Genomic DNA, 27,281 nt, shown 5'->3' with positions numbered 1-27,281 from the left:
TTCGTTCTATACCCTCTCCCTGACCTTTACTCTGAAAAAGTAGTAACCTGCAATTGTTATATCAAGAAACTATTTCTACTTTATCTAACCCATAAAAATGTATTTTGTTGGTGTAACCTAATTTGTCAGGTTGATTTAGTCAGATTAAATTTAAATTTTTGACTTGAATAAAACCAGTTAATTGAGATGTCACGAAGCAAATGTTTTAGGTGACCTGACAACTTTTTTTTTTAGAATTAAACAGAAGAAAGGTGCACATTTTAATTTTGTCCTCATTTAAAACATTCCACACATAAAGAAATTAATAGTAATTTTAATATATTAAAATAATGTGCAATCAGATTCCAGTCGTACAATATTAGTGACCTAAAAAATCGTATTTAACATGGGGCGGTCATCTGATGGGGGCATACATATTACAGTAAGATCATATAACTGGTCACTTTATCTCTACTGACTTTATCTTGGTAAACTCCTGTTACTGGAGACTTTTGCTTTCGAAATAATCATGGCTGATTCTGAATAGGGTATTTCACAATGGCATCAGTAACTGAAAACTATTGCTTTTGCATGATGCCACATCCAAGCCGATAGTCAGTATACAGTCCTAGACCACTGTCAAATCGGCCAGCTAAACAAAAAATTAGAGTCTACCTTTAAGGTTAAACAGAATTGATCAGGGACCTTGAACTCTTAACATTTTTCATGAAATGACCCCACTACACACAATGCTCAGTCTTCTCAGATTTTAGCAGTAAATTCAGTGTAAATATTCAGTGTAGTGCATATACTGACACTACACACCACTACATACACTGCTTGATGAAAACCGCCTGCTCTAAGAAACAATATTTTGCTTACCAAAAGATCTGGACGTAAATGCACATACTCACCCAGACAGTGTCCTGATGTGTAGGAGTGTATGTTAGTGATCTTGGCAGTGATGATGGATTAAAGTAATATTCCAGTTTCAATACAAGTTAGGTCAATCAACAGCATTTTTGGCATAATGTTGATTACCAAAAAAATTATTTCGACTCGCCCCTCATTTTCTTAAAAAAATAAATAAAAGCAGCAAAAATCGAGGTTACAGTGAGGTACTTACAATGGAAGTGAATGGGGCCAATTTTTGGAGGGTTTAAATACAGAACTGTGAAGCTTGTATTCATTTTCCTGGGTAAAACTCATGTATTATGTGAGCTGTAAAGTTGTTTAAACCATAATTTTGACAGAAGTTTTAGTGTTTGTTGACATTACATTGTTATGGCAACGAATGTGTCAAATTGGCTATAACTTTACACAGAAGGGTTAGTAAGCAATTTTATCACACTAAAATCATGTTAACTCGCAAATTGTTTATGTCTTGTGGCTATACTTTAGAAACAGTGAGTATTTTAACCTTGTGCGACCCTGCGTCCACATGCATGGTCATTGTATTTTGGCTTCGCTATACGCAACACGTGATTTAAACTGACTGAATACTGTTCACAAGACTCTAGACTGTCATGTAAGGGTTAAAGCTGCTGTAAGCGAGTTTTGGTTTTCATGCAAAGACATTCAACAAATGTTCCTACTCCCTGAAAGATATTAAAGAAATAAGTGTTGTGAGATATTTCACCAGTCTCTGTGGCAGCTCTAGACTCTGTAAAAAGCAAACAAAAATGTGTCCGCGGGCCACGGTCTCTGGCGCTTTCTATCCGTCAATCATTTTGCACGTTCTCATATTATTGAAGCTTACTGCCAGTTTTATGCCATTTTGTTCATAACAGTTGTCAGTTAAGGGCGCTATTTTGCTGCTGTTGTTTCTGCATGAAAAACAGTGCCATTTCTGCACAATGTCGGTCTCAGTAAAACTAAGTTGGTATCTTTGAAGTTCGAGGTTTTGGAAAGAGGGGCCGTGGCTAATCCAACAGCTCAGTAGAATGGCTAAAATGGCTTAGAGCACATCTGGCGCACCGAGTCACGTGATACAACAACATGATGTTGATTTCCGCGAAGCGCTTCTATGGGCGCAACGTTTTTTCATTGAAACCTGTTTGGGTGTAAAGAGTAGCATCTCTAGTTTCGTTTGAAATGCCACTTTAAAAATTCATTCATTTTGCTGATAAACATGATGTCCACATACGTGGATAACGTTTAAAATGAATACACATATGGGTCATTTTGTTTACTGTACAATACAGTTCTATTCATTTACATTAGTAGATGCATATTCAATGTGTATTTTCACATTCTGAATCAATGGTTTCATCCAAAAGCTGAAAAATTTTGCTTTCAGAGGCTTTATATGGAGTTAGGATGAAAATAAGGTGCATTTTGAACTGTTCTGAGACCAGTTCAGACAGACAGCACACTGGAGGTTCAGTCATTCACTAAATAGGGAGCAAGAGCGCATCCTATAGCTCTCTATACAGCTAAGTGCATTCACTCCTAAAATCCAACCAAAAGTTCAGTTTTAGGCTGTAGATGATGTTTGGACTAATCGGCATGTTTGGCAGACATGGGATAGTGGTAATCAGTACATAGATTCAGAATTTATCATGTATAATTTTATTTTAACATGGTTAGCAGTGACTGGATGATGCTGGCCATTACTTTGAATCAGAATTAATTATGCTAATTTCTGATGTAATGTCTGTAATGTCTCAAAAACATAAATAACCAACACTCCTGGAAACATAATAAAGAATTTGATAAAAAAAAAAAAAGAAAAAGACTTTCTATAGCTTGGTATTATATAATATAAAATTTCACAATTTAGTCCCGCTGTCCATATATGTGGACACCAATTTTTAGGAAAACTGTTTGCTCTAGAAAAATTATATATATATATATATATATATATATATATATATATTATTATTATTATTATTATTGGTTGTTTATTGGGTGCTACAGTACTAGTTACAAATCAAAAAGGGAAATGGAAAATGCACACAGCAGTCACGCTCGGGTCTCAGGAGGTTAATGTTAACAGATTGGCCCCATTCACTTTCAGTGCCTCACTGGAACCCAGACTTTATTTTTATTTTTTAAGAAAAGGAGGGGCAAGTCAAAATTTATTTTTGTAGTAATAAACATTGTGCCACAAATGCTATCGCTTGAGCTTAACTTGTATTGAACCCAGAATATTCCTTTAATAAGGCATGTTGGCATCATCCTTGTGTTTATTAAGCCAGAGAACACATGCTTTGTGACGCTGTTAGCATGATGTTAACAATAATAACTGTAGCACCCCTGCTGAGAAGACCAGCTTAGACCATCATGAATTTCCAAGCTGGCCAAGCCTGGTGTTGCTGGTTAGTGTTGGCCTGATGCTGGTCTAGCTGGTAGACCAGCAAAACTTCAAACCAGCATGATCTTTCTTGTAAAGCTGGTTGACCAAGAAATCCAAAACACAACATATGATGAATGGTGCTTGAAACATGGCTCTGTTATTTGGGCTGTTTTTTTGGAGAGGAATCAGCTGTGATTGGCTTACAGTGGTGTTGTGGATTGAAATATATAAGTTTTGCTGTGCGGGAGACATAAATAAGATGAAATATGGGTTTGTGCTTGTGTACGGGAGTAATAAAGTGTGTATGAGTGTGTGTCTGTAGTTTTGAGTAACTGCATTGCAGTTGCTTTGGTTCCCACTGGATTGCATCTTTCCCTGCTTGTATCTGCATCAATTCTCCTTCCCCCTCTCTCTTTTTCTCTTTTCTATCAGTCTCTGACTCTTTGTTTCTCTCTTTTCTTTTCATATTTCTTACATCATGTCCAACTTACTTACTCAGTGATGCAAACCCAGAACCTGCTGTAGTCATGCCCTCCGAACCCCCAAACCCTGTCATGTTTGACCTTAAACAGTCTGTGACCTCTACGGAGGAGGAGCTGGCTGAGAAATCAAAGGATGAGAGAGAATATGATGAAGATGAGGAAAGGGAACCGGATGTCGAAAAAGATGACATGCTGGCTCGTAGGACAGGAGCATTTCAGAAGGCAGCAAAAGGGACGACCTATAACCGATTCCTCCCGCAGCCAGGATCCAATAGAGAGGGCACTATAGGGGCTTCCCTATCCCAGAAAGGAAGTATTCAGATCGACATGAGTGGAGAATGTGACCTGCAATACCTGGAAAGAAATATAAAGACAAAGAGAACCAAGATTGGACAGAGGTGGGACAAGATCAAACTTTTGAGTGTCTTTGTTTTTACGGTGTATCACTTTATGTATTGCTCATACTTACTGTAAGTTTAGGGATTTTAACAAACCTCTAACAGTAAGTATTAAAATTTGCCATGTAACTTGTCCCACACCGTTTTTGCAACACCTACAACACTCTACAGCATCGTAGCAGCGATTTTCGCTCCTCTATCCAGTTTTAATTTGTTTTTTACTAAGAAGTGAATGCAAAGTGTGTGTTTTTGTCTGTAACCTGCTCGCATTAAGTTGCCTTGTAGAATATTGTGTCTTCGCTATATAAAGCTGAGTGTAATTTTGCAATTTAGTTATCACCATATGCTATTTTGACAGAAATGAACCAGCTGAACAACTTCCAAAGACACCAGTTCCAGTTTCTGTAGTTGCCCAAAAGATCCCTGACATTGTACACACAACTGCTACCAATGTTGATTGCTGTGGCAGTTATGATGATTATGAAGAGTGTGGGGATGAAGGCCCACTGCCAGACATTGACAAGGATGACATGCTCACTCGAAGAACTGAAGCTCACCAAAAGCCAAATGGGGGGACAGGACAGCCTTTTAATGCATTTTTGCCCAAACTTGGTGCTGTCAAACACAAAAACACCCCTGCCAGTGGATTCCAGCAGTCATACCTCAACCCTAAAGAGCAAGAGAAAGTTCCGGCTTTGGACAGGTTTGGAACCACTAGGAATGAAGTGTGTGTCTCTGAGTGTTTGGAATGTTGCTATTGCTGGGGTGTCTATGCAATGGTGTTTGTTTAAATTGGTGTCTATTATAGGGCTGCTTTAACTAATCAGTATTAATCAATGAAGAATGAATTTCATTAGCGATTAGTCGGGTCTTTGCGCTGTGCATGGATAGCCTTCTCCAGTGACATCACTTTGCAGTCCACAGAGCAAGTTGCAGTGGAACAAAAGTGTACAGCATAAGGGGCTGTTCACACCAAACCTGTTTTGCGTCAGTATGCACTGTTTTTATATTGTTTTTCTATGTAAACATGCAACAGATGGATGCCTTTGCCAGTTGCACCGTTAAAAAAAGGGTAAAAAACTTAAACTCTTAAAAACATCTCGAGAGACCTTGGTTTTGTTTTAACCGTTGTGCTGTGTCAAGCTTTTTTAGCACAAGAATGCATTCAGACTGAAAGGTCCCCAAGTTGTCCAAAGCATAGGAGCACTTAATACTATTGGCCAGGTTGATTGTTTTTTTTTTTTTTTTTTTTTTTTAAAACCATTTTTTGCACACAATGTATAATCATTAATTATATAGACTTTGATTTGCATATTGTTTGAAGGAGAGCATTGGGCAAGATGTGGACTATAAGTTGTGGACTACTGTAATGCACTATTCGATTAATCAAAGAAATAATCAACAGTTGCAGTCCTAGTATACTAACATGGGTTGTTTTTGTCTTGTAGTTTTGGTGTTGGGCTTGCTGTGTGCATTTGCTTGATTCTCAGATTACAGAGAAGGGATCACTGATTTTTGGTTACTAATGTTTGTAACAGGCTTGCCATTCTTTCACTACACTGAATTACTGTGTTCTTCTTGTCTCTTGCTTTTCTTTGATGTATCTGATAGCTGTGAATTTTATTGCGCTGTTATTTAGTGTTTTCGCCTTTTAAAAAAAAAAAAAAAAACCTTGCACTTGTTTTCTCTGTCCTCTCTGGCTGGGCTGGCTATTGATTCATGTTTTGCCAGAGAACATAGAGGGCAAGTGGAACAAAACATGGGATTGAATGCCTCCCTCAGTCTCCCTTTCAAAGCCCTGATTTGCTTTAGTAACCATGGCAACTTTCTCAGCTTCACCCTTAGCTCTGTGGCCCCGCCCCCAAGAGATGCTGAGGACACGCCTAGGAAGTGCCCTCAGTTGATGGACAGGCAAGAGACGGGCTCTGTGGGTGTGGTGGGACAGGAAAGTCTTATTAAAAATGAGACTATTACCAAAAGCTCCTCCCCCAAACCTGACCGAGCCTCACGTCGGCCCCATTGGCAGGAAGATGATGATCTCCCCCCAATGTGAGAAAGCACTTTGAGGACCAATTTATTAGGTTTTACCATCTCCTGCATGGAAAGAGATTATGTGTCATGCCTGTATCTCTGCATTATATCAATGTTTCAGTCTCTGTTTGGGTAATTCTTACAAAACCTTTCTAGAAAATGTCCTGGTCATATTTAACCCCAATATAAATACAATTGTATTGTATAGTACTGTACTCACATGTAAACAATGTTGCAATGTAAACATTCTTAATGGCCCTAAAAACGGGCTTCATTTTCTATATGCAAAATATAATTTGTTATTTGTTTCTTTTGATTTTGGAGTAAAATAGGACCAGGACATTTTCTTGACAGGTTTCGTGAAAAATCTTTACTTTTACTTATTGTTAATAATTTATGACCCTTAAAGGTGCTGTAAGCAATTTGTTTTATGGAAAAGCATTTAGAAAATGTCCCTACTTCCTGACCCATATCACTGAAATAGGTGTCCTGAGAAATCACAACTGTCTCTGTGACAGCACTAGGCTCTGTAAACAGCAAAAAAATAGTCTGACCACGTGACGCTATTGTTTAGCCAATTAAAAGACTATGAAGCGCTCTCTGCCTTTAAGTCATTTTAACTGTTTGGGCTTGCTGAAGTCTGGCTATGTCTAGCGGAAGTTTGTGAAACATCGAATGTTACTTACAGCACCTTTAATTAACAATTAGGAGTCATTTCCTACATAAAGTCTAACACTGTCTCCTGCCCAAAGCTTTTTTGATTATAACCTCTTAATAAAACAAGCAATTTAAAATTACATTAATAACACTGAATAGGAGCTAGAAAACATGTACATATCAAATACAGAATGTTTCTGCACATAGTTTTATTGTGCAGCAATATTTTTATTTTTAGGGGTCATAGGTATTGTTTTTATAAAGAAAGGTGTGAGCCTGCAGTGTTCTATTATGTTGTAATGTTTTGTTCTTTAAAGTGTAACTATTTATATATATATTTATATATATATATATATATTTTTATCCATTAATGTTCTAGATTCAGAGCTACTAGTGTTTCTGATGAAACAGAGTAAGTTTTTTTTTTTCCTGTCTTTCGTTCTTTCTCTCTTTTTTGAGAGCTGCTGCTGAAAGTTGTCAGTTGCATGTACTATAAACACATACATTTATGCAGTGTCTCTATTGTCGATACAACCATTTTCTACATTTACATACTTTCTCTTGTTTTTATGCATGCATACACAAAAGCTCAATAGCCTGCCCCTAAACGTGCATGTAAAAGCATATTTTTGGATCTTTCTCACGATTTGATGTGGTGGATACTTTTTTCTTTCTGATAATAGTGTGTACACACATACACTCCCTTTTGTAACCTTAATCTACTACAGCATACTCAGTTGCATTAAAGGAATTAAATGAAAATTATGTCATTATTTACTCTAATTACTCTTTGTACTACTCTCATTATGAACCCAAATTATAAATGTGTTCCATATGACTATATTCTATGTTTTCTAAAGTAATTTCAGGAATGCCTGGGTGAAAAATGATCAAAATTTAAGTTGTTATTCTCTGAAAATCTTAACATTCACCTTGGCTCTCTATGGCGTGTTCATGAGAGAAATGCTGTCGTGAGGGGGGTGTGGGGATTGAAACTATATGATTGTAAGTAAATGATGACAGAATTTTTATTTTTGGATGAACTATTCCTTTAAAGACAGAACGATAAAGATATTTTAGAACATACATACATGTACTTGTTCTTGTAGTTCTGTTTCTACTGTACATGGTGCTTATAACTATGTGTGTTGCTCTTTGGCTAGCTTTACTTCCACTATGTCATCCTTGATTAACATCAATGGCATTTCATCTTTCTTTTTCTATTGAGAACGTCCTGTCTTCGTGTCTTCATGTCTCAGAGGAAGGGATGTAGTACTATTTTGGATCTGGCTTTGATCTCGTCTTTCCTTCTTCAGCTGAAAGAAATAGAGCGTTTTTAAATTTCTCTTCGTTTTTGTTTGTTATTCAAAGGAGTACGAGTTTGATTGACATGCGTGATGAAGAAGAGCTGGCCTACCTCCGACAGCACAGCCAATCACGACATGAGCGCCTACACAACCAGTACAACAAACACAAAGAGGAGGAGGACCAGTGGCAAGATGTGAGCCATGCAAACCCACAGACAAACACAGGTTTAACAAAATCACATACATATAGTACAGTACGTTTATAATTTTTCTGGCTTCTGTGCGTAGGATTTGGCTCGCTGGAAGAATCGGAGGCGAAGTGCCTCTCAGGATCTGATCAGAAAAGAGAAAGAGAGGAAAATGATGGAGAAGTTGATGACAACAGATGGAGGATCTGGCCATCGCAAGAAGAGCATCAAAACATACAAAGAGATTGTAGAGGAGAAGTGAGACACAAATTTTTATCTCTACAACGTCCAGATTTAGAAGTAAACTGGTAACACTTCCATTTGTTAACATTAGTTAACATCATTAGTTAACATGAACTAACAATCAACAATACTTTTACAGCATTTATTAATCTTGGTTAATTCAACATATACCAATACATTCATTTTTAAAATCAAAAGTTGTATTTGTGAACATTAGTTAATGCACTATGAACTAACATGAACTAAATGAATTGTATTTTTATTAACTAACATTAACAAAGATTAATAAATGCTGTAAAAATATGTTGTTCATTGTTAGTTCATGATACTTAATGCATTAACTAATGTTAACAAATGGAATCTTATTGTAAAGTTTTACCAATAAACGAAACTAGCTGTACATTGAAATTACATGCTTTGCGTATGTCAGCACTTGTGATTTATCATTTATTTTCAAAACCGTCCCATCACCCTCTTTTTCTGTCCATTAGAAAAATTTAGGTGCAGATTCACTAAGAATGAATAGCACCCTCTGAACCACTGTTTATTTGCAGATGCTTCCTGTGTTGGTTCAGCACCCAATTCACACAAAAAAATTGGTGGTTGACCGATATATCGGTCTCTGTAGCTACTTTTGGATCGATTATTTCCATTGCGTCAGTTGTATGCCGCATATTGGTAAAATCCAATATCGGTCGACCTCTAGAAGAAATTATGCAAGTCATTAGGTTTGACATCGATGCGTTTTTCACACACCGATAATCATAAAAATTTCACAATGATTATCGATGTATATAAGCCTTTTTTCAGATATTAACATAAACTAATGCAATTTCCGGTTCTGAGAGCTAGTCTGTGGACGATGCAACAGACTGCGATCTCCCATACTTTGCTGGGACTGTACAGCATTTGTGATCCTGGCACCTGAATTGGCTCTTTAAAATGCTGACTGTGTGCACATCTACACTGCCAGTCTGGATATACTGTATGCCCATGTATACGCTCTTCTCAATCATGTAATCATCATTTGATGAATTACTGCTGCCATGATCGATAGAAAATGTTCTCATCAAAATGTCTCTCCTTTAAATGAAATTCTGTTTGCCGTTTGTGTCCCGTTAATTGTGAAAAAGTTTAGAGTTTTGTGAATAATAGTCTATAAATGAGCATTATTTACATGGAAAGGAGACATGTTTAAGCTGAAAAGAATGACAATGTCTTAATTTAAATACTCATAGGGCAGATCTATTTTAGCACATTTAGCGCCTGGTTAAACTGGATTGTGGGGGTTAGTGAATAAAACCAAGTTTTTTACTTAAATACAGCATTAAATTAATTTGTCTCTAAGACAGCATTCCCATGGTCAAGGAAAACCTGAAAATATCAGTGAATTTTTAAATAAATATTTCCAGGCCATGAAAAGTCATGGAAATGCTGTAAATCTTAATTAGTCATGGAATTTTTGTAGTGAATATAATTTTTACAAGTCATGCTATGCTTTAAAATATTTCATTGGCTGGAAATTGCTCTTTGTGAGTGGGCACTATAAATGATTTTTTTAAATCCTTATCTAGTAATCCAAGCGACTAGAAAAGTCATGGAAAAAATCATGGAAATTCATTGGTTTAAAAGTCTTCCTGACTGCCTTGTTTGTTAAAATTCTATTGACCTCTCTTTCACTCTCAGAGAGCGTAGAGAACAGGAGCTACATGAACAGTACTCCAAGGCCTCCACCCCAGAAGAGAAAGCAGCAGTGCTTCAACGCTACGCTCTCCGATTCACCATCAGCGATGCCATACTGGAGAAACTCCAGCTCCCCAAACTGCCTTCTGCTGCCACGCCAATCCACACTTCTCCTCTCCACCAGCATGTGAAGCAGAGCACATGCCCTGCCCCAGTAGAACCAGAAGCTCCAGAAGCTCCAGAGCCTACACAAACCACCCAAACACAGCACAGTGTCCTTGCTGACCAGCAGATTGTACAAAATCAGACACCGGGACAGCCCAAGAGCCCTGAACCATCACCTACAAAGACCACCAAAACTCCAGAAATTCCATCAGCACCCATACGTCCCCTTGTCTGCTCAAAGCCTGTTCCTCTAATCACCCCAAAACCCTACAGCCAGCCCAGACTCAGCCAGGGCCCCCACAAAACACTGAAGGCAAGAATATAATACTCGATAACCAATCCATTTAAAGCTGCTGTGTTTAATTTCCACCAAAGAGAATTGCGAAATAATGTCTGTTTCTAAAGATTTTTCCCAAACATTCCTCCTATCTACATTAGGCAAATTGGAGATGTCTCGAAGGCGTTCAAAGCCTTTTTAAAATTACTATAAACCCATACCTTTGACCGCATAATCTCTATTAATGCTCCAAATTGTTACGTTGCTTGGCTACTGCAAAATCCTACAGTAAGGATAATGAACTATATTACTTGGCAGAAGAATTGTTTATTCTGATTAAAGGGATAGTTCACCCAAAAATGAAAATTCTCTCATCTTTTACTCACCCTCATGCCATAACGTGTGTATGACTTTCTTCTGCTGCTGAACACAAATGAAGATTTTTAGAAGAATATCTCAACTATGTAAGTCCATACAATACAAGTGAATGGTGACCAGAACTCCAAAAGCTCCAAAAATGAGACGAAGTCAGAATAAAAGTAATCCATAAAACTCCAGGGGTTTAATCAATGTCTTCTGAAGCAATCCAGTTGGTTTTAGGTGAGAATTATATTACCATTTTATAAAAGCCGTAAGTTACTTGAGTCTGTGTGTTTCAGTGATTTTACCTTGTGTAAGGGGGTTTTAGGAACAATTTGTGTCTTAACCTAAGAAAGCCCACCAATCAGATAATCTCAGCAAACAAACCCAGCAGCAACCGCTCACTTCCATGACACACTGCAAATGTCTCCCTTTCCTCTCAAACTGCTAATTGTATAAATATGAATATTTTGCAATATACTTAAAATATATTGTTTCTATGTAGTTTTATATTTTTCCATTGTTTTTATTTCGATTACGAATCCCTCATGGGATTGAAGTTAATGATAATAAGTTAATAGTCTTTTTTTATAGTCTTTGCTTCAAATCAAAGTTTGTAATGTTGTGATTCACCTCGGAGCTGGTTGGTTTGGTTCATGGCTTAGAACTCTTTAATGAAGTGTTTTAATGAGTCCCTATGGGAAAAATGAATGGAAAAAATACTTTGGAACCAAGACTGAAAAGGCTGAAAAAGTGGGCAGGCACTTGTTGCACTCTGTTGTCAGGCAAACAGGCAGTCCTGCCCTAAATTCAGGCCATTGTAATTTGAATAGCCTAACATAGTAACATTGGCTCAATCAGAGCAATCTACAAATGGCTTTATTTTAATTGGTCTCTGCATAATAAACTGGGCTACGAGAAAGTATTTTAACACTGAAAATTACATCCAGCAGCTTTAATAATAAATGTGTGCATACTCCAAAATGTTCAGCTTGGCATTGTAATGTGTGTTCTTTGTTTTTAATGCAGACTGATGGGCTGGTGCGTGTGAATGGGGAGAGCACTCAAGAGGAGAGAAGAGACCGTGCAGCTGGAGTGTCTCTAATACATCCTGTCTCCTTCTCTTCCTCGCCTCCAAAGTCAGCCACTCAGACTCAACAAATTGAGGATCTAGCTGTGTTAGAAACCTCACACCACCAGCAAAACACACAGACATCTCTTCCTGACCAGGAGAAAAAGGTCATAATGAAGGAAAAAGAATGTTCTCTAAGCATTCACAAAGAGAATAGCAAAGAAGAGACCTCAACTACACTACAGTCAGAACCAGGTTAAAATATATAATAATTAACCAAAGTTCTCAATATCCACAAGTTTTTTTTTGTTTGTTTTTTTAAAGGAGTCATATAATGATATAATGAGAAATTATATATTCGGCCCAAGACAGCTGGGATAGGCTCCAGCACTACCCGCGACCCTACATAGGACAGTCGGCGATGGAAGATGGATGGATGGATGGATGGATAGATATAATGAGAAATCTTTTTTTTTCTTTTTCTGAGTTTGATACTATGTTAACATTCACTCACTGAGTACTTTACTAGGAACACCTGAACACCTACTTATTCATATGATTATCTAATCAGCTAATCGTGTGGCATCAGTGCAGTGCATAAAATCATGCATCTACAGGTCAGGATCTTCACATCTTAATGTTCACATCAACCATCAGAATGGGGAAAAATGTGATCTCAGTGATTTGGACCATGGCATTATATTGTTGATGCCAGATGGACTGGTTTGAGTATTTCTGTAAATGCTGATCTCCTGGGATTTTCATGCACAAAAGTCTGTAGAGTTTACTCAGAATGGTGCTAAAAACAATAAACATCCAGTGAGTGGCAGTTCTGCGGACGGAAATGCCTTGTTGTTGAGAGAGGTCAATGGAGAATGGCCATACTGGTTCGAGCTGATAGAAAGGCTACGGTAACTCAGATAACCACTCAACTGTACAATTGTAGTGAGCAGAATAGCATCTCAGAATGCACAACACGTCGAACGGGATGGGCTACAACAGGAGTAGACCACGTCTGGCAGCTTATTAGGTCCATAGTGTTCCTAATAAAGTGCTCAGTGAGTGTATTGTGACTTTCAGAAGTCAAAATTTCCTCCAAAAAGAGCATTTTTTCAATCCAAGTAGCCAAAACAGATTGTTCCAATGTGAATACATGAACACATGATTGCTCACACATGGCAATCTGACATCTGTCACTGGTAAAGCATCTGCTATAATATAATGAAAGACTCAAGATTTATATGTTGCTTGGAAAAATATATATACAGTATATCGTAAGAATGCTGTTATTTTTGAATGGCCTTCAATGGGGAAACATGCTTTTTGGCACCATATGGTGTAGTTCTGGCATCCACTACCAGAGGCTAATGGGGTGATGCTAACCAGCCAATTCCTAAGCCCCTGAGAATAAAGAACAAATGCAATTTTATAGTCTGCCAAAACAGACTTTGCATATCCTTCTGAAGGATCCCAGGCTTTAGTAAAGAGTGGCTGGAGTGTTTTTTAGCAATGTAATTTTAGTGTGGGTTGCTCGTAAACCTGTCAGAATGTAATGCAGTCTTTGAGAAAAAAAATAAAAAATGTTAATGAAGGATTGGGCAGCACAAACTATATTGGACCCGACAACAAACTCACACTCCTTGTGTAAGTGTACATGAAAAAATATTATAAGTGGATAACAGAGACAAAAATAAAGTGAATACAAAATATGATATGACCCCTTTAAAGCAGAGTTAGCAAAGATTGCATTGATTCTTTTGTTAACTTACATTTGCCTATTTAGCAGAAAAACAGTCAATGCCTGATATGATGGTGAAGCGCAGCTGTGTTGTCACAACAACTATTGTGACAGAACTCACACAGACACACCCCGTCCAACAAAATGACACCTCTATTGCAGACCAGGTGGGCCTTGATTTCTTGCTTTCACTTTTGGGTTGATAAAAAAGCACTGAATTCCATCATTGATTGTGTTGAAACAAGAAAACTGACTTTTTCTATTTATGCTTAGCTCTCAAATATTTTGTTGGCTAGAAAATGCTCTTTGAGTGCAACTCTATAAACTTTTTATGTTTTAAATCCTTATACAGTAATCACAATCAACTGCAAAAGTAATGGAAAAACTATGGAAAATCATTGGTTAAAAGGGGTGGGAACCATGCATAACTGATCAACTTTATATTAATAGAATTGTTTTATTATGTGCCTTGCTAAATTAAGTTAAATGTGCTACTGCTTGGTTGGATAGAAACGCTGCATTAATTTTCATATTGAGATCAATGAAAAGAGGGAGAGTCTATAATGATTTCCTTTTTAATTCCCATCAGATTTGTGGTTCAGTCCAGAATTCATTTGATCTGAGCACATCTATCGAGTCCAGCAAGGCTGACCAGACTTCATACTCACTCTCAATGACAGGTAATACTACTTCACTTGAGCACAGAATGTGATGGGAGCTAAAAATACGCTGGAATGCCAGTAATAGAAACGAATCTCTGCTCAAACTTACCCACTTTTTTCATTTGCCTCCTCTTAAAGGAATAGTTTACCCAAAAATGAAAATTCTCTCATCATTTACTTACCCTCATACCATCACAGGCGTGTATGACTTTTTTCTTCTGCTGAACACAAACCAAGACTTTTAGAAGAATATTTCTACTCTGTAGGTTCATACAATGCAAGTCACAGTGTCCAAAACTTTTAAGCTCCATAAAGCATATAAAGGCATAAAAGTAATCCATATTACTCCAGTGGTTAAATCCATGTCCTTTAATCTTACGTTAGGTTACCTTTCTGTCTGGTTTATCTTTTCCACCTCTCTCTCTTGCTTTTTGTCTGTCTTTCTCTTTCATTGACTTTCCCTCTTTTCTGGTATCATTTGGGGGGTCTGGTAGGGTCCTCACCCACCTCTAATAGCTCTAGGTTACGCTGGGAGTTCTTCACCCTAACAGGTAAAACTGATAGATGAACTAATGGCACAGGGCTTCCTTCTCCATGAATGGCAGAGGGGCACATATTTATCCATCTGCACATATCTCGTTTGACCTCCTCCTCTGACTCTGTCTCTCCTGTGGAGGTGCATTATATACGCTTGTCTGTTGAGGGCACTATGAGACAGTCACAATATAGACTTTTTAAGCTGGATTTTAACCTTTACCACTGTGTCATTTTGTCCTCACTGAGCATTTGTAGCATGGAGTCATATGTCAGCACTTCATGAGGGTAGATTTGATTTAATCTGATCATTGTGCAACTGTGCGCACCCTTGTAGAAATTGCCATGTTGTTCTATGTTATATTGCTTTGAGTTTCGTATGTTTCCATGTCTGTATTGACAGCTCAGAGAAAATACACCCCTCTTGTCTTTCTATCTCTCTATCTCATTTGTTTGTGTTATTTTATTGTTTTATACTCTGTGTATTTATGGTCAAGTGCTCACCTATTATTATATCCATCGCGGGTGTTCTGATAACAAGTGGCCAGGCGAGACTGATTATCGTTTACTCCTCGTCTCCTGTGACCACTCATGATCAGATTTCAAGGGGAGGGTCTCTGATTTTGTGACTACATACATTGTTTACTACATCAGTGTGTCAATACAAAAAAGTAAAACAAGTGCAAAATGTCGGTACACTGTTGTACCCAAATATACCTTTTTGTTGATCACAAAACATTTTAGCGCCAGACCACTTGTGATCGGATCACCTAAGACGGATGTTCTGGTGTAAACTGGACCAGTTGGAGCTCCTGTGGTGCTATTGCTTTCATTGGTGTAAGCAGATGTTAAGGAGTATGTGATGAGTTTCTAAAGCAACTGTTTGTCCTTTTCTTTTCTCCACAGAGGGGACTGACTATTCCATTGAATGTGTAAGTACTGCAGTTGTGCCAAGCTCAAACCTATTCTTCAGTTTCAAAATATCTCTTTATCTTTCCTCTTTCTCCATCACTTTCCAAACTGTTTCCCTTGTTAGTCACTCATTGGAACAGTGTAGGTGGTCCCTGTCTTCTTACTGTCCTCTCCTCTATTTCCTTTATCCTTCTGTATGTGTGCGTGCATCAGATTGAAACCCCAATGTTGAACCTTGCGAAAAGGGTTGACCATTGGACATGGGATCCTAATGAAGAACGCAGGCGGCAGGAGAGATGGCAACAAGAGCAGGAACGCCTGCTGCAGGTACAATTGTCGACTTGGGGTTTATCTGAGAGTAGTCTCACCTAGACATACTTGCGGCATAAAGTCTGGTCCTCATTGCAGCTTATTCTGGCCAATAACTGCAGACTTGAGCCCTATTCACACCAAGTCTGTTTTTTCGGTCCGAATGTTTGGTCCAAACGACAGTAATGGAGTCAATGGAGGAATAATGGATTCCCATGGTGCTATTCACACCAGGTCCGACAAATCGTCCGCCAACAGTCTGATTTTTTTTTTTTCATACTGCAATGAAAACTGACTGACCAATGAGATAAGAGATTTTTGTCATTTTTTTTTTTAGTCGCTGCAGCTGCTCAATCCAGCACGTTGGTGGCGCTTATCAACTGGCAAACACCGGCATTGGAAGTGCTGCTGATACACACCCTCAAAAATTATACTTACAAATAAATAGTTGCAGTTTATGAACACTTTGTACTGCAAACATAAACCTGTCTGCTTATAATATTATTATTAATACTAGGCCAATAGCATATAGTACTATAATTGTTCATAAACATAAAGACTCTGGAGTATATTCCTGTCCTCTTTATACTTGTCTCATGTACAAAAACAGTAAATTAAATGGAAATATGCAGCAAATAAATAATATAGAAGCTGTCCACACATTCTTGCTTTTTAGAATATTTATGCAATGTGATGATACCTCATAATGTACATTATTTAATGTGTTATATTATCCTGGCATTAAAAATAGCAGCGAGATTCGGTATTCATTTGCACCAAGCTCGTAGTAAAATGTTCCATAAAAAGACACTTTACATGCAACATTTTACTGTAGATAATATATTGCAGAACCACACTGCTATTTTTATCGCAAGGATTATATAACAAAGTATTCCTGTAATGGTGCTGTTTTCTAACCATGCACAAGAAACCCTGAATTCAATACAAATATGCAATAATTTAAATAAAGAAAAGACATTGAGCCAGTGTTTTCTTTATATTATTTTAATGTTATACATCATATTTTATACTATACTGGTTATTCTTAATATACATTATTTCACATGTATTTATATCACTGTACTTTGTGTTATATTATCCAGGCATTAATTCAGGCATTATAAAGAGAGAAGTAGGGTTCAGGAGTCTGTTTGGAATATAGCAAGCAAATCATAGCAAAATACATGTTCAAATATAAAAATGCAACAGCACTCTTTACTTATCTCACTTGCATAAAAGATTATATACTCCTCAAAATTCATCAAAACCATGCAAAGAACATAATGAAACAGTTATGCCAATTTAGGTAAATAAATGCTTTAACACCATTCAGTATGTTAATCTCTTGCATTGACAGTTGAATGCTGAAGGGTCCATGCAGGAAACAAGTATAAATGTTTGTAAAACAGCAACAGCACCACCTAATTTACAGGGGTGTAATAGTTTTTTGTTTAATTTTTAACAGTCTCTGTGTGAATAGACCTTTCGTCAGAAGTTCGTCTAGCAAAATCGTCATGGGTTTGGTGTGAACAGGCCTTTAGATATGAAGAGACCGTCTGACTGACATGTAAAGCGACCAACTACAGTTTGTTTTGTTTTTATGTGCCATTTAGGGGCAGGGCTACCTGAAATAGATTATACCACAATAATAGACCATAGAAAATTATACAAATAATGATGTGGTAGTGTTCACGAACACTTGAATCGAAAACACCAAAATAATAGCAGATGATGTGTATAGATTTTGTGATCAGAAAGCACAGCTTCTCTGGGAGTCTATAAGAGCATTATGAGCGCTATTTGTATTGGATCAGCATCTAATTGCCTTTTAGACATTGTGCTTTCAATCAATATTTTTGTCCCCCCCTTGAAGCCTGACGTCTCTATATGATTGGCCGAGCTTTCTAATGGGCAGGCCAATAATTGAAAAGGTCATGTACGTGATTGACAGCTTATCAAATGTAAAAGCAACACTGCCTGAGCGCAGAGTGTTATTTTGCAATCTGACGTTACACACTTTAAGCTTATTTAAGCTTTCATAATCCGATCTTTTGTTGCAAAAATAGATTTGAGCGTAGTTAATTATTTTTGTTAAGAAATTTCAATTAGTTTGAGCAACAATACAGACACCAAAATCATTAGTCTGTGCTTTCCCACTTTTGAAAAGTACCAGCCGCCACTGCATCAGATGGTCAGTGAACGGGCTGTGGGCATGCCGTCTGAAGTTGAGAGTTGTCTGAGAGAAATGCACACCTGGTATTCTGTTGCAGAAACTTCCTCTGTCATGAATGGTGTTGGTTTTTGGTGTAGGTGTCAGCATTCAGGTTGGCATGGCATTTGTCCGAGTCTATCTCTGCCTTCGCTTCACCTTCTCTCAAATCCATTGCACTGTTGTCTTCTGTAGAAACAAATCTCCTCTATTTTTTTCGCTTTGTCCCTTTCTCTTTCTTTATCACTCTCTCTCAGGTTATTGATTTAATCCCTCTTTTTCTCTCTCTGCAGGAGAAATACCAGAGAGAGCAAGAGAAGCTGAAGGAGGAGTGGGAGAGAGCACAGAAAGAAGTGGAAGAGGAGGAGAGGAGATACCATGAAGAGGTGCATCATCTTATTCTTTCAGCACAGCTCACATCACCACGTCCACCCTCAGCCTGGTACTAATAAGGTCTTAATCTACAGGAGAAAAGGATTCTGGAGGAAACCGTGACCCCACTGACCCCTCACTCCTCAGTTTTACCCTCCAGAAGTGTGACTGAGGCCCCCTCCCTCAGCCAGCCACCACATGACACCATTGTCCTTTCATTGGCCGACTGGGAAAGGAAACAGGAAATGCTGGAGAGACAAGCACAGACGAACCAGAGTAACGGACTGACACACAGGTGGAATATTTACAAAATTCATTAGAACACACATTACCACTTTTCTATTCAAATGGTGCTTGCCCGGGGCATTTGCGAAACTCTCTCCGATCTGACCCACATTTCCACTGACTTGACAGCCGAACAATGACATAAATGTATATAAATGTTAGTAACCTGTCAACAAACAAACATAGCAGTCTTTGTTGATGAATCTCATTCCTAGATTTGAGAAATGTCCTATTAAGTTAAGTTTGGAAATTCCGATAGGTTCTCCACAGGCCGATAGGTTCAGCTCAATTTCAGCAGTGCAGCCTTGCATTGTATTCACCCTCCTCCTCCCCAGCACCATGGGAAAATTTGGAAAAGGTTGTCTGAACTGATTTTATAATTCATTGGTTACAAAAGGAGCAATCTAGTTTTGTTTTGTGCGTTGAGATGTTGTTGTTGTTGTTGTGAAAACTGTACTTTATCCAGCCAACCGCCCCCTCAGTTGTGGTTTCTGGTTTGAAAACAGAAGGTTTGAGGGGGTGGTGCAGAGCTGATCTTTCTGGCACAGAAATGTATTTTCTCTGGTGGAAATTCACAGAGTGGTTTCAGATTGGATACTGGCTTTGGCACTGGCACCTTATCTGTGGAAAAGGGGTAACAGACAAATAGAATTTACAATGTTGAAAGCATAATTCTGCATAAAAGAGTTATACTCTGAAGTAGTGTTTTATTTGAATGTTTGTATGCTAATGTAACCTCTCTGTCTTAGCCCTGATGAAGTAATCACACCAGCTCAGCAAAACGGCCAGAGAACTGAACCACAGGAGAGCCAAACAGCTACACCACAACTGCAGTTTATACAAGGTAAGACATACACATGCGCGCACACACACACACACACACACATATGTATACACTGATGAGCCAGAACATCATGACCTCCTAATATGCTGTTTGTTCTCCACGTGCCGCCAAAACAGCGCTGACCCATGGACTCTACAAGACCAATGAAGGTGTCCTGTGGTATCTGGCACCAAGACATTAGCAGCAGATCCTTACAGTCCTGTAAGTTGCGAGGTGGAGCCGCCGTGGATCGGACTTTTTGGTCCAGCACCTCCCACAGATGCTCAATTGGAATGAGATCTGGGGAATTTGGAGGTCATGGCAACACCTTGAACTCTTCGTCATGTTCCTCAAACCATTCCCAAGTAATGTGTGCAGTGTGGCAGGGCGCATTATCCTGCTGAAAGAGGCCACTGCCATCAGGGAATGCCATTGCCATGAACCTGGTCTGCAACGATGTTTAGTATTACGTCAAATAGATGTCCACATGAATGGCCAGACCCAGGGTTTCCCAGCAGAACATTGTCGAGAGCATCACACTCCCTCCACCGGCTTGTCGTCTTCCCACAGTGCATCCTGGTACCATCACTTCCCCAGGTAAACGGCACACACGTACATGGTTGTCCACGTGATGTTAAAGAAAACGGGACTCATCGTATCAGGCAACCGTCTTCCACTGCTCCAAGTTCCAATTCCAACACTCGCGTGCCCATTGTAATGTAGGTGCTTTTGACGGTGGACAGGGGTCATCATGGGCACTCTGACTGGTCTGCGGCTACGCAGCAGGGTGTGATGCACTGTGTGTTGTGACCCATTCCTCCCGTGACTTGTGCCACAGTAGACCTTCTGTCGGTTTGGACCAGACAGGATAGCCTTCATTGTCCTCGCGCATTGATGAGCCTTGGGCGCCTAACGCCCTGTCGCAGTTTGTGGTTTGTCCCTCCTCGGACCACTGTTGGTAGGTACTCAACACTGCTGACCGGTAGCACCCCACAAACCTCAAAGATGATCTGACCCCATCATCTGGCCATAACAATTTGGCCCTTGTCAAAAACTCAGGTCTTTACTCCTGCCCATTTCTCCTGCATTCAACACATTGACTACGAGAACTGATTGTTCACTTACCATCTAATCTACCCAGACCTTGACATGTGGCCTTGTTAGGAGATGATCAACATTATTCACGTCACCTGTGAGTGGTCATAATGTTTTGGCTCATCGGTGTGTATATATACAGTATATATACTAGGGCTGGGTGGGATGATGGCTATATACTGTACAACAGTAGAAATGTGTCAACTGGTAGAGATTACTTTACCCGTGAAACTGTGGTATAAAACTTGTATATTACCAAACTAATCATTGAAATCCATTGGTTATAACTCTTTGAGCTCTACTCTTTAACCAGTGTTTTACATACAGTATAAATATAAGCTACATAAACCAAAACAAACACACTGCCTTTTCCACTAAAACACAGAATTCCACTTAAGTTCACGATTAGAGCAGTTGAAATTAGCAGACACTTCCAGTATACTACTTCTTTGTGTGTTTGTGTCAATATTGCAGATGGATCATGGAACTGTAAGTCTAAAGGCAGACAAGAGGATCTGAAGAAAACTGCCTCACTGGACCGTAAACAGAGTCCACCCCAGAGCCAGACCACAGGGATGAGGAGGTGTGTGTGTGTATTGTGTGGGAAAGCATGCAGTCTTGCATAAACACATGTATGCCAAAAGGCTGCTTGGCTTTGCTATGTGCAGAGGACGTTTAATAGTTTAGATATTTTTTTCTATTATTTTTTTGCAACATGGAACATTTTTGCATACAACTTGCTTTCACTATCTGTATGCTTGTGTGTATGTGTGGCTGTTGGCAGGACTGGGTCGTGTGAAAATGTTTTAGGAACACAATCATCCAAATCACCTTCACCATCACAAGACACGCTGCCTCCATCCCCCAGCAGGTATGAGCATTCCCTTCAACATATGCTAGAGATCACTTACAGAAATGTGTTTCTGTATGTGGTGCATTTACTGTAGGTAATAGGCATAGCCAGATAGACTCTATGGACTTTTTTTTTGTTTTTTTCAGTGCTGATTTTGGGAGAAAATCAGCAGAATTCTGCAGAATGGACTTAAACATTCCAAAATGTTTTAAACAGAGCTTAGAGTACTACACTTAAACAATCGCATTAGCCAATATATTTAATAAATGGAAATGTAAAGGGCAGGTGAGGTGGAGAACTTTGTGAACAACGTGTGTTTGCATTCTACAAAAATCTATGAAGCTTTCTGCTAAGTTCTGTGGGCGCAGCTTCTGTTAATGGGCTAAAAATGCTTTTGAGCTAGACACAGTGAATGTGTCATGCTGTTGAACTTGCCTGTAAGCTATAATGCATCTATTTCAAATGTAAATATTATTCTAAGGTTGTTCCACCATGATTCTAAGGCATTGTCAATGCTTTCATTTCAGGAGTTACATAAACATGCTAAATGCTTATGTATGCAAATTTCCCATACATGTTTTCAGTTGCATTTTTGCTTGTGTTACCACTTTCCTGAGTTCATGCCAGCTGGAGTGCATGCTGTCATTAAAGCAAAAGGGCAACTTACCAAATAGTAAGAAATTCTGAAATGCATGTTAATTTTTAAAGTAAACTTAGAGTAATGAGAAAACAAATTAAAAACTGCTAAATACATTTTCACTAGTAGACTCAGGCTTTTGAACTCCACTGTGTGAGTATGTATATATATACTGTAAGTATGTGTAAGGGCTGAGCAGTATGACAGTTACTGTAAAGTTCAGAAACTTTTGTTGTGAAAAATAGTTTGTTATGCTAATAATAATTTGTAAAGAACTTTTGTATTAATATAGAAAAAAAATTAAAATGTAAGACTTTTGGACCCCACATGTATCTTACAAATATTCTGATATTATATGTTCTTATTGGTTCTGTTCTATTCCTTAAAGTTTATTGAGTATGTATGGTTTTTGCATTAATGTATGTTTTTGCTCTCTACAGGTCGGTAAGTGGAAAAAAGCTCTGCTCTAGTTGTGCGCATCCTTTGGGCAAAGGAGCAGCTATGATCATTGAAACCTTGGGGCTGTACTTTCATATTCAGTGTTTTAAGGTAATGTTCATTTGTGTTTCTCTCTGTATATGTATGTGGATAATGTGTGCATCCTCTTACACTGATATTTTATGTTTTCTAGTGTGGCATATGTAAAGGGTTACTTGGCGACACAAGTGCCGGAACTGATGTCAGAATTCGAAATGGACTTCTTAATTGTCAAGAATGCTACATAAAGTCACGGGGTGAGTTTTAAGTGCATCTTAAACATGCTCATCGTTTTGTTCCTAATTGTTTTCATTATTTTGTCACAAAATGAATAATGAACAGTCCAATAATTCCGCCTTTGCTCAGCCCCGACAGACTCCAGAGACTTTTTTCTTTTACTGTCAAAATTAATGTTGCACAGTCTGACTTGTCTTTTATCCAGATCTCTCAGTCTGACAAGCAACAATCATAAAGGACAGGAAAAATATGTAGTCTATTAATTTTATTGATCTTTTTGGGAAAATGTTCTGACAGTCAAACAGATCTTTACGTAGCTCCTCTTTCCTTGCAGCTGCTGGCCAGCCAACAACATTGTGATGCCTCTGCAGTCCTGATGAACAACTGTATCCAAAATCAAGTTGAACCAAGCCAGGAACCAAGAAGAAAGATTTATATGTTTATACGTTTCCAACATTGTTCCTTAAGGCACAATCATGCATAGACATAACGTCAATACTGGAATTATGAGTACAACCGATTTTATTCTGGACTCCGTAAAGCAAAGACAGTTTTTGTGCTTGTTGGAGTATGTTATTATCACATACATGGTAAAAAGCCCATAAAATATTACAGCGGGTTAATACTATAATAGTAGTTGCTTGTTCATGTTCATTTGTTTTAGACTTTAGAATAAGAAGTATTACAGTAGTTGCACTTTACCTCACAGTGTCTATGTTACATACATTACGTATTTATGTAATTTTGTTAGCAATAACAATAGTGTAATTAAAAGCTTGTCCAAAAATTAGACTAAATATTGTCAACATTTTGGTCATGAGTATTACCAGTGACAGTCTAGGAGGAGGAAACGGTGCACTAGAAAAATTATTGGGAGAAACTGCTTCACTCAGTATAGCGGAAGTCTGGAAGTCCAGAAATGGAAGTCCTGCCTTTCAGTTTAAAGAGCCAGTTGCCTTTTTGATAGTTTGTTTACAGAGAGTGCATGCACATTAACTTGACCAGACCATTTCTTTAAGTGATTTGAAGAAAATGTAGTATACCATTTTTGTCCATGGGGTGGGGGGTAGGGGGATTTATTTACTTATGTAAATACGCAGTAACATGGGCACTGTAATGTAGAGTGTGACTAAACTGTTCATTACTATTGTGAGGAATCTGGAACATGAAGAAGTGCATCAAGTTTTTCCATCCAAAAAATCTTGATTCAACTAATTCTGTGTTTCTTAAGGGAAGCATGTACACAGAGATCAGCAGAGGACCTAATACAGAGCCTTGTGGCACTCCATATTTGAGTTATAGTTCCTTATTTACACAAAGTGGTAGTGGTCAGATAATATTATTCTTTTAATAATATATAATCTCAGTTTTTTTTCTCAGAAGGTCTTTCACATTATTCGGTCAGAAACTCTATGTAATTCTACATATGAACACATGGTTTGCAAAACTTTGGTCTGGCAGATTTGTCCTGATGCCTTAACTGACAATATGAAATAAAAACAGATAAGACTGACCATCACTTTTATTTGTGGTTTGAAAAAATGTCTTGAACTAGAATAGTTTTGATTTAAATGTTCTGTTCCTTTTTCCATTTTGCATTGCCTGTTTTTCTCGTTTGATCAGTGAGGGGTTTGATACTTTAGTTGTGCAGTATTGTTTAAGAGCCCATGTAGAGAGCATGTTATGTCATGGCTCATTTAGCTAGTGGGTATATCTTTACATTTCCATTAGATTATTTTTCTTTCTGTTATTATTATTTAAAGATTTTGCTCTACATTTGAATGGCAAGAAGATTGCATGATCCCTGAAACTTTCCTTGGTCACATTTTACATTACAGTGTCCATGTAACACATATTATATAATACTAAAATTAATAATATTAACAATGTGCAGTTACAAACAGCTCTACGTATGCAGAGTACATGTTGTTTATAAATAAGATATGTTAGTACTGTAACGTGAACAATTTAATGCAAAGTGTAACCCTTCTAGCTTTTGAAAACATTCAGTTAAAATTGGTTTTATTTTATTTTTTGTTGCCTTTGCTCTCTTAACTGCAATGTTGTGCCTTAGAAATGTGCTCCTAGTGTCTAGTGTTGACCACCCTTGCATCCAAAGCTTCAATTTACCCATGTAAATTGATAAGAGTATTATGCATATGCACTGAGCACTCTGCTTTTACCCTGGTACTTTATTCAGTAACTCTTTGAGTGAACAAGAGATTTCAAATGAAAGCCCGACCTCTGTATGTGAGCTTTTTAGTCATTTCATGTGCATTTCAAGATTAAAAAATCGTTAAACATCCATATTTGTTTAGCTCTAAAGCAACTGAAAAGATCTTCATATTCAATGGAATATTCATGCCACTAAGGAAGATTATATTCAACAACATCGGCAAATAACTCCTGTTTTTTAACTCCTGCTTTTGCTTTCTGTTAATATTTGAGATTTAGAAGACATTGTCATTTACATTTGGGGGATTTTGACAATTGCCTGTATATCATTTGTTTTATTTATGTGACATTTAAGAATATGAACTGAAACTAGAGCAACAGTAAGGCAATAATTTCTTGAAAGAGTAGCCAAGGAGTGAGTGTGTGACAAATACCTTCGTATTCTATATTTATTATACCCTTTGAAAATGAGTGACATAAGACAACCTACAAGATGCTGAAATGCAATGGCTTTTATAGCAAGTGTATGTTTTTAAATAAACTATAATAAACTATTTTAAATGCACTTGAATTCTAGCCACATGGTTGTGTTTGTGACTTTAGAAACATGAAGAAGAATGAATGAAGTGGTTGAGAATTTTTTTATGCCTAATATATATTAGCATTAAGGCTTAATGTGATTTTAATTTTAAAACAAAGGTTATCGGTGTACGTATGTACAGTTTCGGTGACAATGTTAGTTTAACTGTTGTTAGTCTGTGTTATCAGCCATACTCTCCCAACAAGAATGGTTTTAACAAAAAAGGCAGTATCAGATATTTGGGCTCATGACATGAGAAACTTTTTCTGCCAACTACATTTAATGCCTTTTAATAAGAAGAAAAAATATCTTGTGGTGCAGCTGTCAAACCAAGACTGCTATTTGGATTCTTGGAAACACAAACATTTCGCAGAACTCTCTGAAGCTTGGAAAAATAATCCACCTTTTTTAACTTATATCAGAGATGCCAAAACAAATTTGATATGAACAAATTAAAATGAGCTCTAAATCCAAATAATATTATACATGTGACAATGAACTTTGGTGGGACATGCCTGTTTTGTTTCAGTTAATGGATTGTGTATAATCCTCTGAAATGATTTCATTACAGTTGATGCAGCTTGTAACTCCACAGCAGACAAATCTAGGTACATGGTATCCCAGTCTTCACTGATATGAGACACAATGCTTCATGATCATCTATGATTTGACCTTTTAAAATATTAAATTCATTACATGCAATCTTTCCACTACACCCAGTGAATAAACAGTTTAGTTTTACAATTGTTAATGCATCTCTGCCTATATTTCATTCGGTCAGTGTCTCTAGTATTCAAATAAAAAAATAAAAAAAATACAATATCTTGAGCTTTAAGGGTGGTTGTGGACATAAAATTAGTTAATTATAATTAGTAAAATTGCAGACAGGACTCTCACACTAAAACAACTCACATTATTCTTCTATTACTGCTATGTGCCTTCAATTCTGGCTTTCCTTACAATTAATGTAAAAAAAAAAATCACTTTATTTTGACTGTTAAAATTCAAAATTATAACTGAATCAACAAAATGATGTCACTAAGCGTGTTTACATATTCTTATGCCATTTATGACCTTACATGCATGTTGTTGCACCGATTACATTCTTCAAGGAATGTACTCACCCTCATGTCATCCCAGATGTGTATGACATTCTTTCTTCTGCTGAACACAAAGATTTTTAGAAGAATATTAAACCAACATTCTGAAGCTCCAAAAAGCACTAAAAGGCAGCATAAAAGCA

At 37.7% G+C, this 27,281-nt stretch overlaps 1 protein-coding gene across 9 annotated transcripts in view; it reads left to right on the top strand.

The window, feature by feature from the left end:
* limch1a (LIM and calponin homology domains 1a) overlaps positions 1-26,021 on the top strand; it is a 79,692-nt gene extending 53,671 nt beyond the window's left edge. For 3 of the 9 annotated variants that reach the window (XM_051701854.1, XM_051701861.1, XM_051701862.1), the window contains 20 exons: positions 3,777-4,157; positions 4,516-4,860; positions 5,991-6,206; positions 7,225-7,257; positions 8,217-8,346; positions 8,441-8,598; positions 10,270-10,744; positions 12,098-12,395; positions 13,924-14,045; positions 14,468-14,558; positions 15,981-16,006; positions 16,200-16,313; positions 18,798-18,890; positions 18,972-19,171; positions 19,911-20,005; positions 21,554-21,662; positions 21,864-21,950; positions 23,010-23,118; positions 23,201-23,303; positions 23,618-26,021. In XM_051701854.1, the coding sequence (XP_051557814.1) occupies positions 3,777-4,157; positions 4,516-4,860; positions 5,991-6,206; positions 7,225-7,257; positions 8,217-8,346; positions 8,441-8,598; positions 10,270-10,744; positions 12,098-12,395; positions 13,924-14,045; positions 14,468-14,558; positions 15,981-16,006; positions 16,200-16,313; positions 18,798-18,890; positions 18,972-19,171; positions 19,911-20,005; positions 21,554-21,662; positions 21,864-21,950; positions 23,010-23,118; positions 23,201-23,303; positions 23,618-23,643 (3,211 nt within the window). In that variant the 3' untranslated portion in view covers positions 23,644-26,021. The remainder of the gene's footprint in view (positions 1-3,776; positions 4,158-4,515; positions 4,861-5,990; positions 6,207-7,224; positions 7,258-8,216; positions 8,347-8,440; positions 8,599-10,269; positions 10,745-12,097; positions 12,396-13,923; positions 14,046-14,467; positions 14,559-15,980; positions 16,007-16,199; positions 16,314-18,797; positions 18,891-18,971; positions 19,172-19,910; positions 20,006-21,553; positions 21,663-21,863; positions 21,951-23,009; positions 23,119-23,200; positions 23,304-23,617) is intronic. The other 6 variants (XM_051701855.1, XM_051701857.1, XM_051701863.1 and 3 more) reach the window with 6 other exon arrangements.
* Positions 26,022-27,281: the final 1,260 nt, after the last annotated feature.

Source organism: Myxocyprinus asiaticus, chromosome 7 (assembly GCF_019703515.2).
Source record: "Myxocyprinus asiaticus isolate MX2 ecotype Aquarium Trade chromosome 7, UBuf_Myxa_2, whole genome shotgun sequence".
NCBI classification, from domain to species: domain Eukaryota; kingdom Metazoa; phylum Chordata; class Actinopteri; order Cypriniformes; family Catostomidae; genus Myxocyprinus; species Myxocyprinus asiaticus.
Note: the sequence above shows the minus strand (reverse complement) of the source record. Positions and strands in the feature narration are given on the sequence as shown.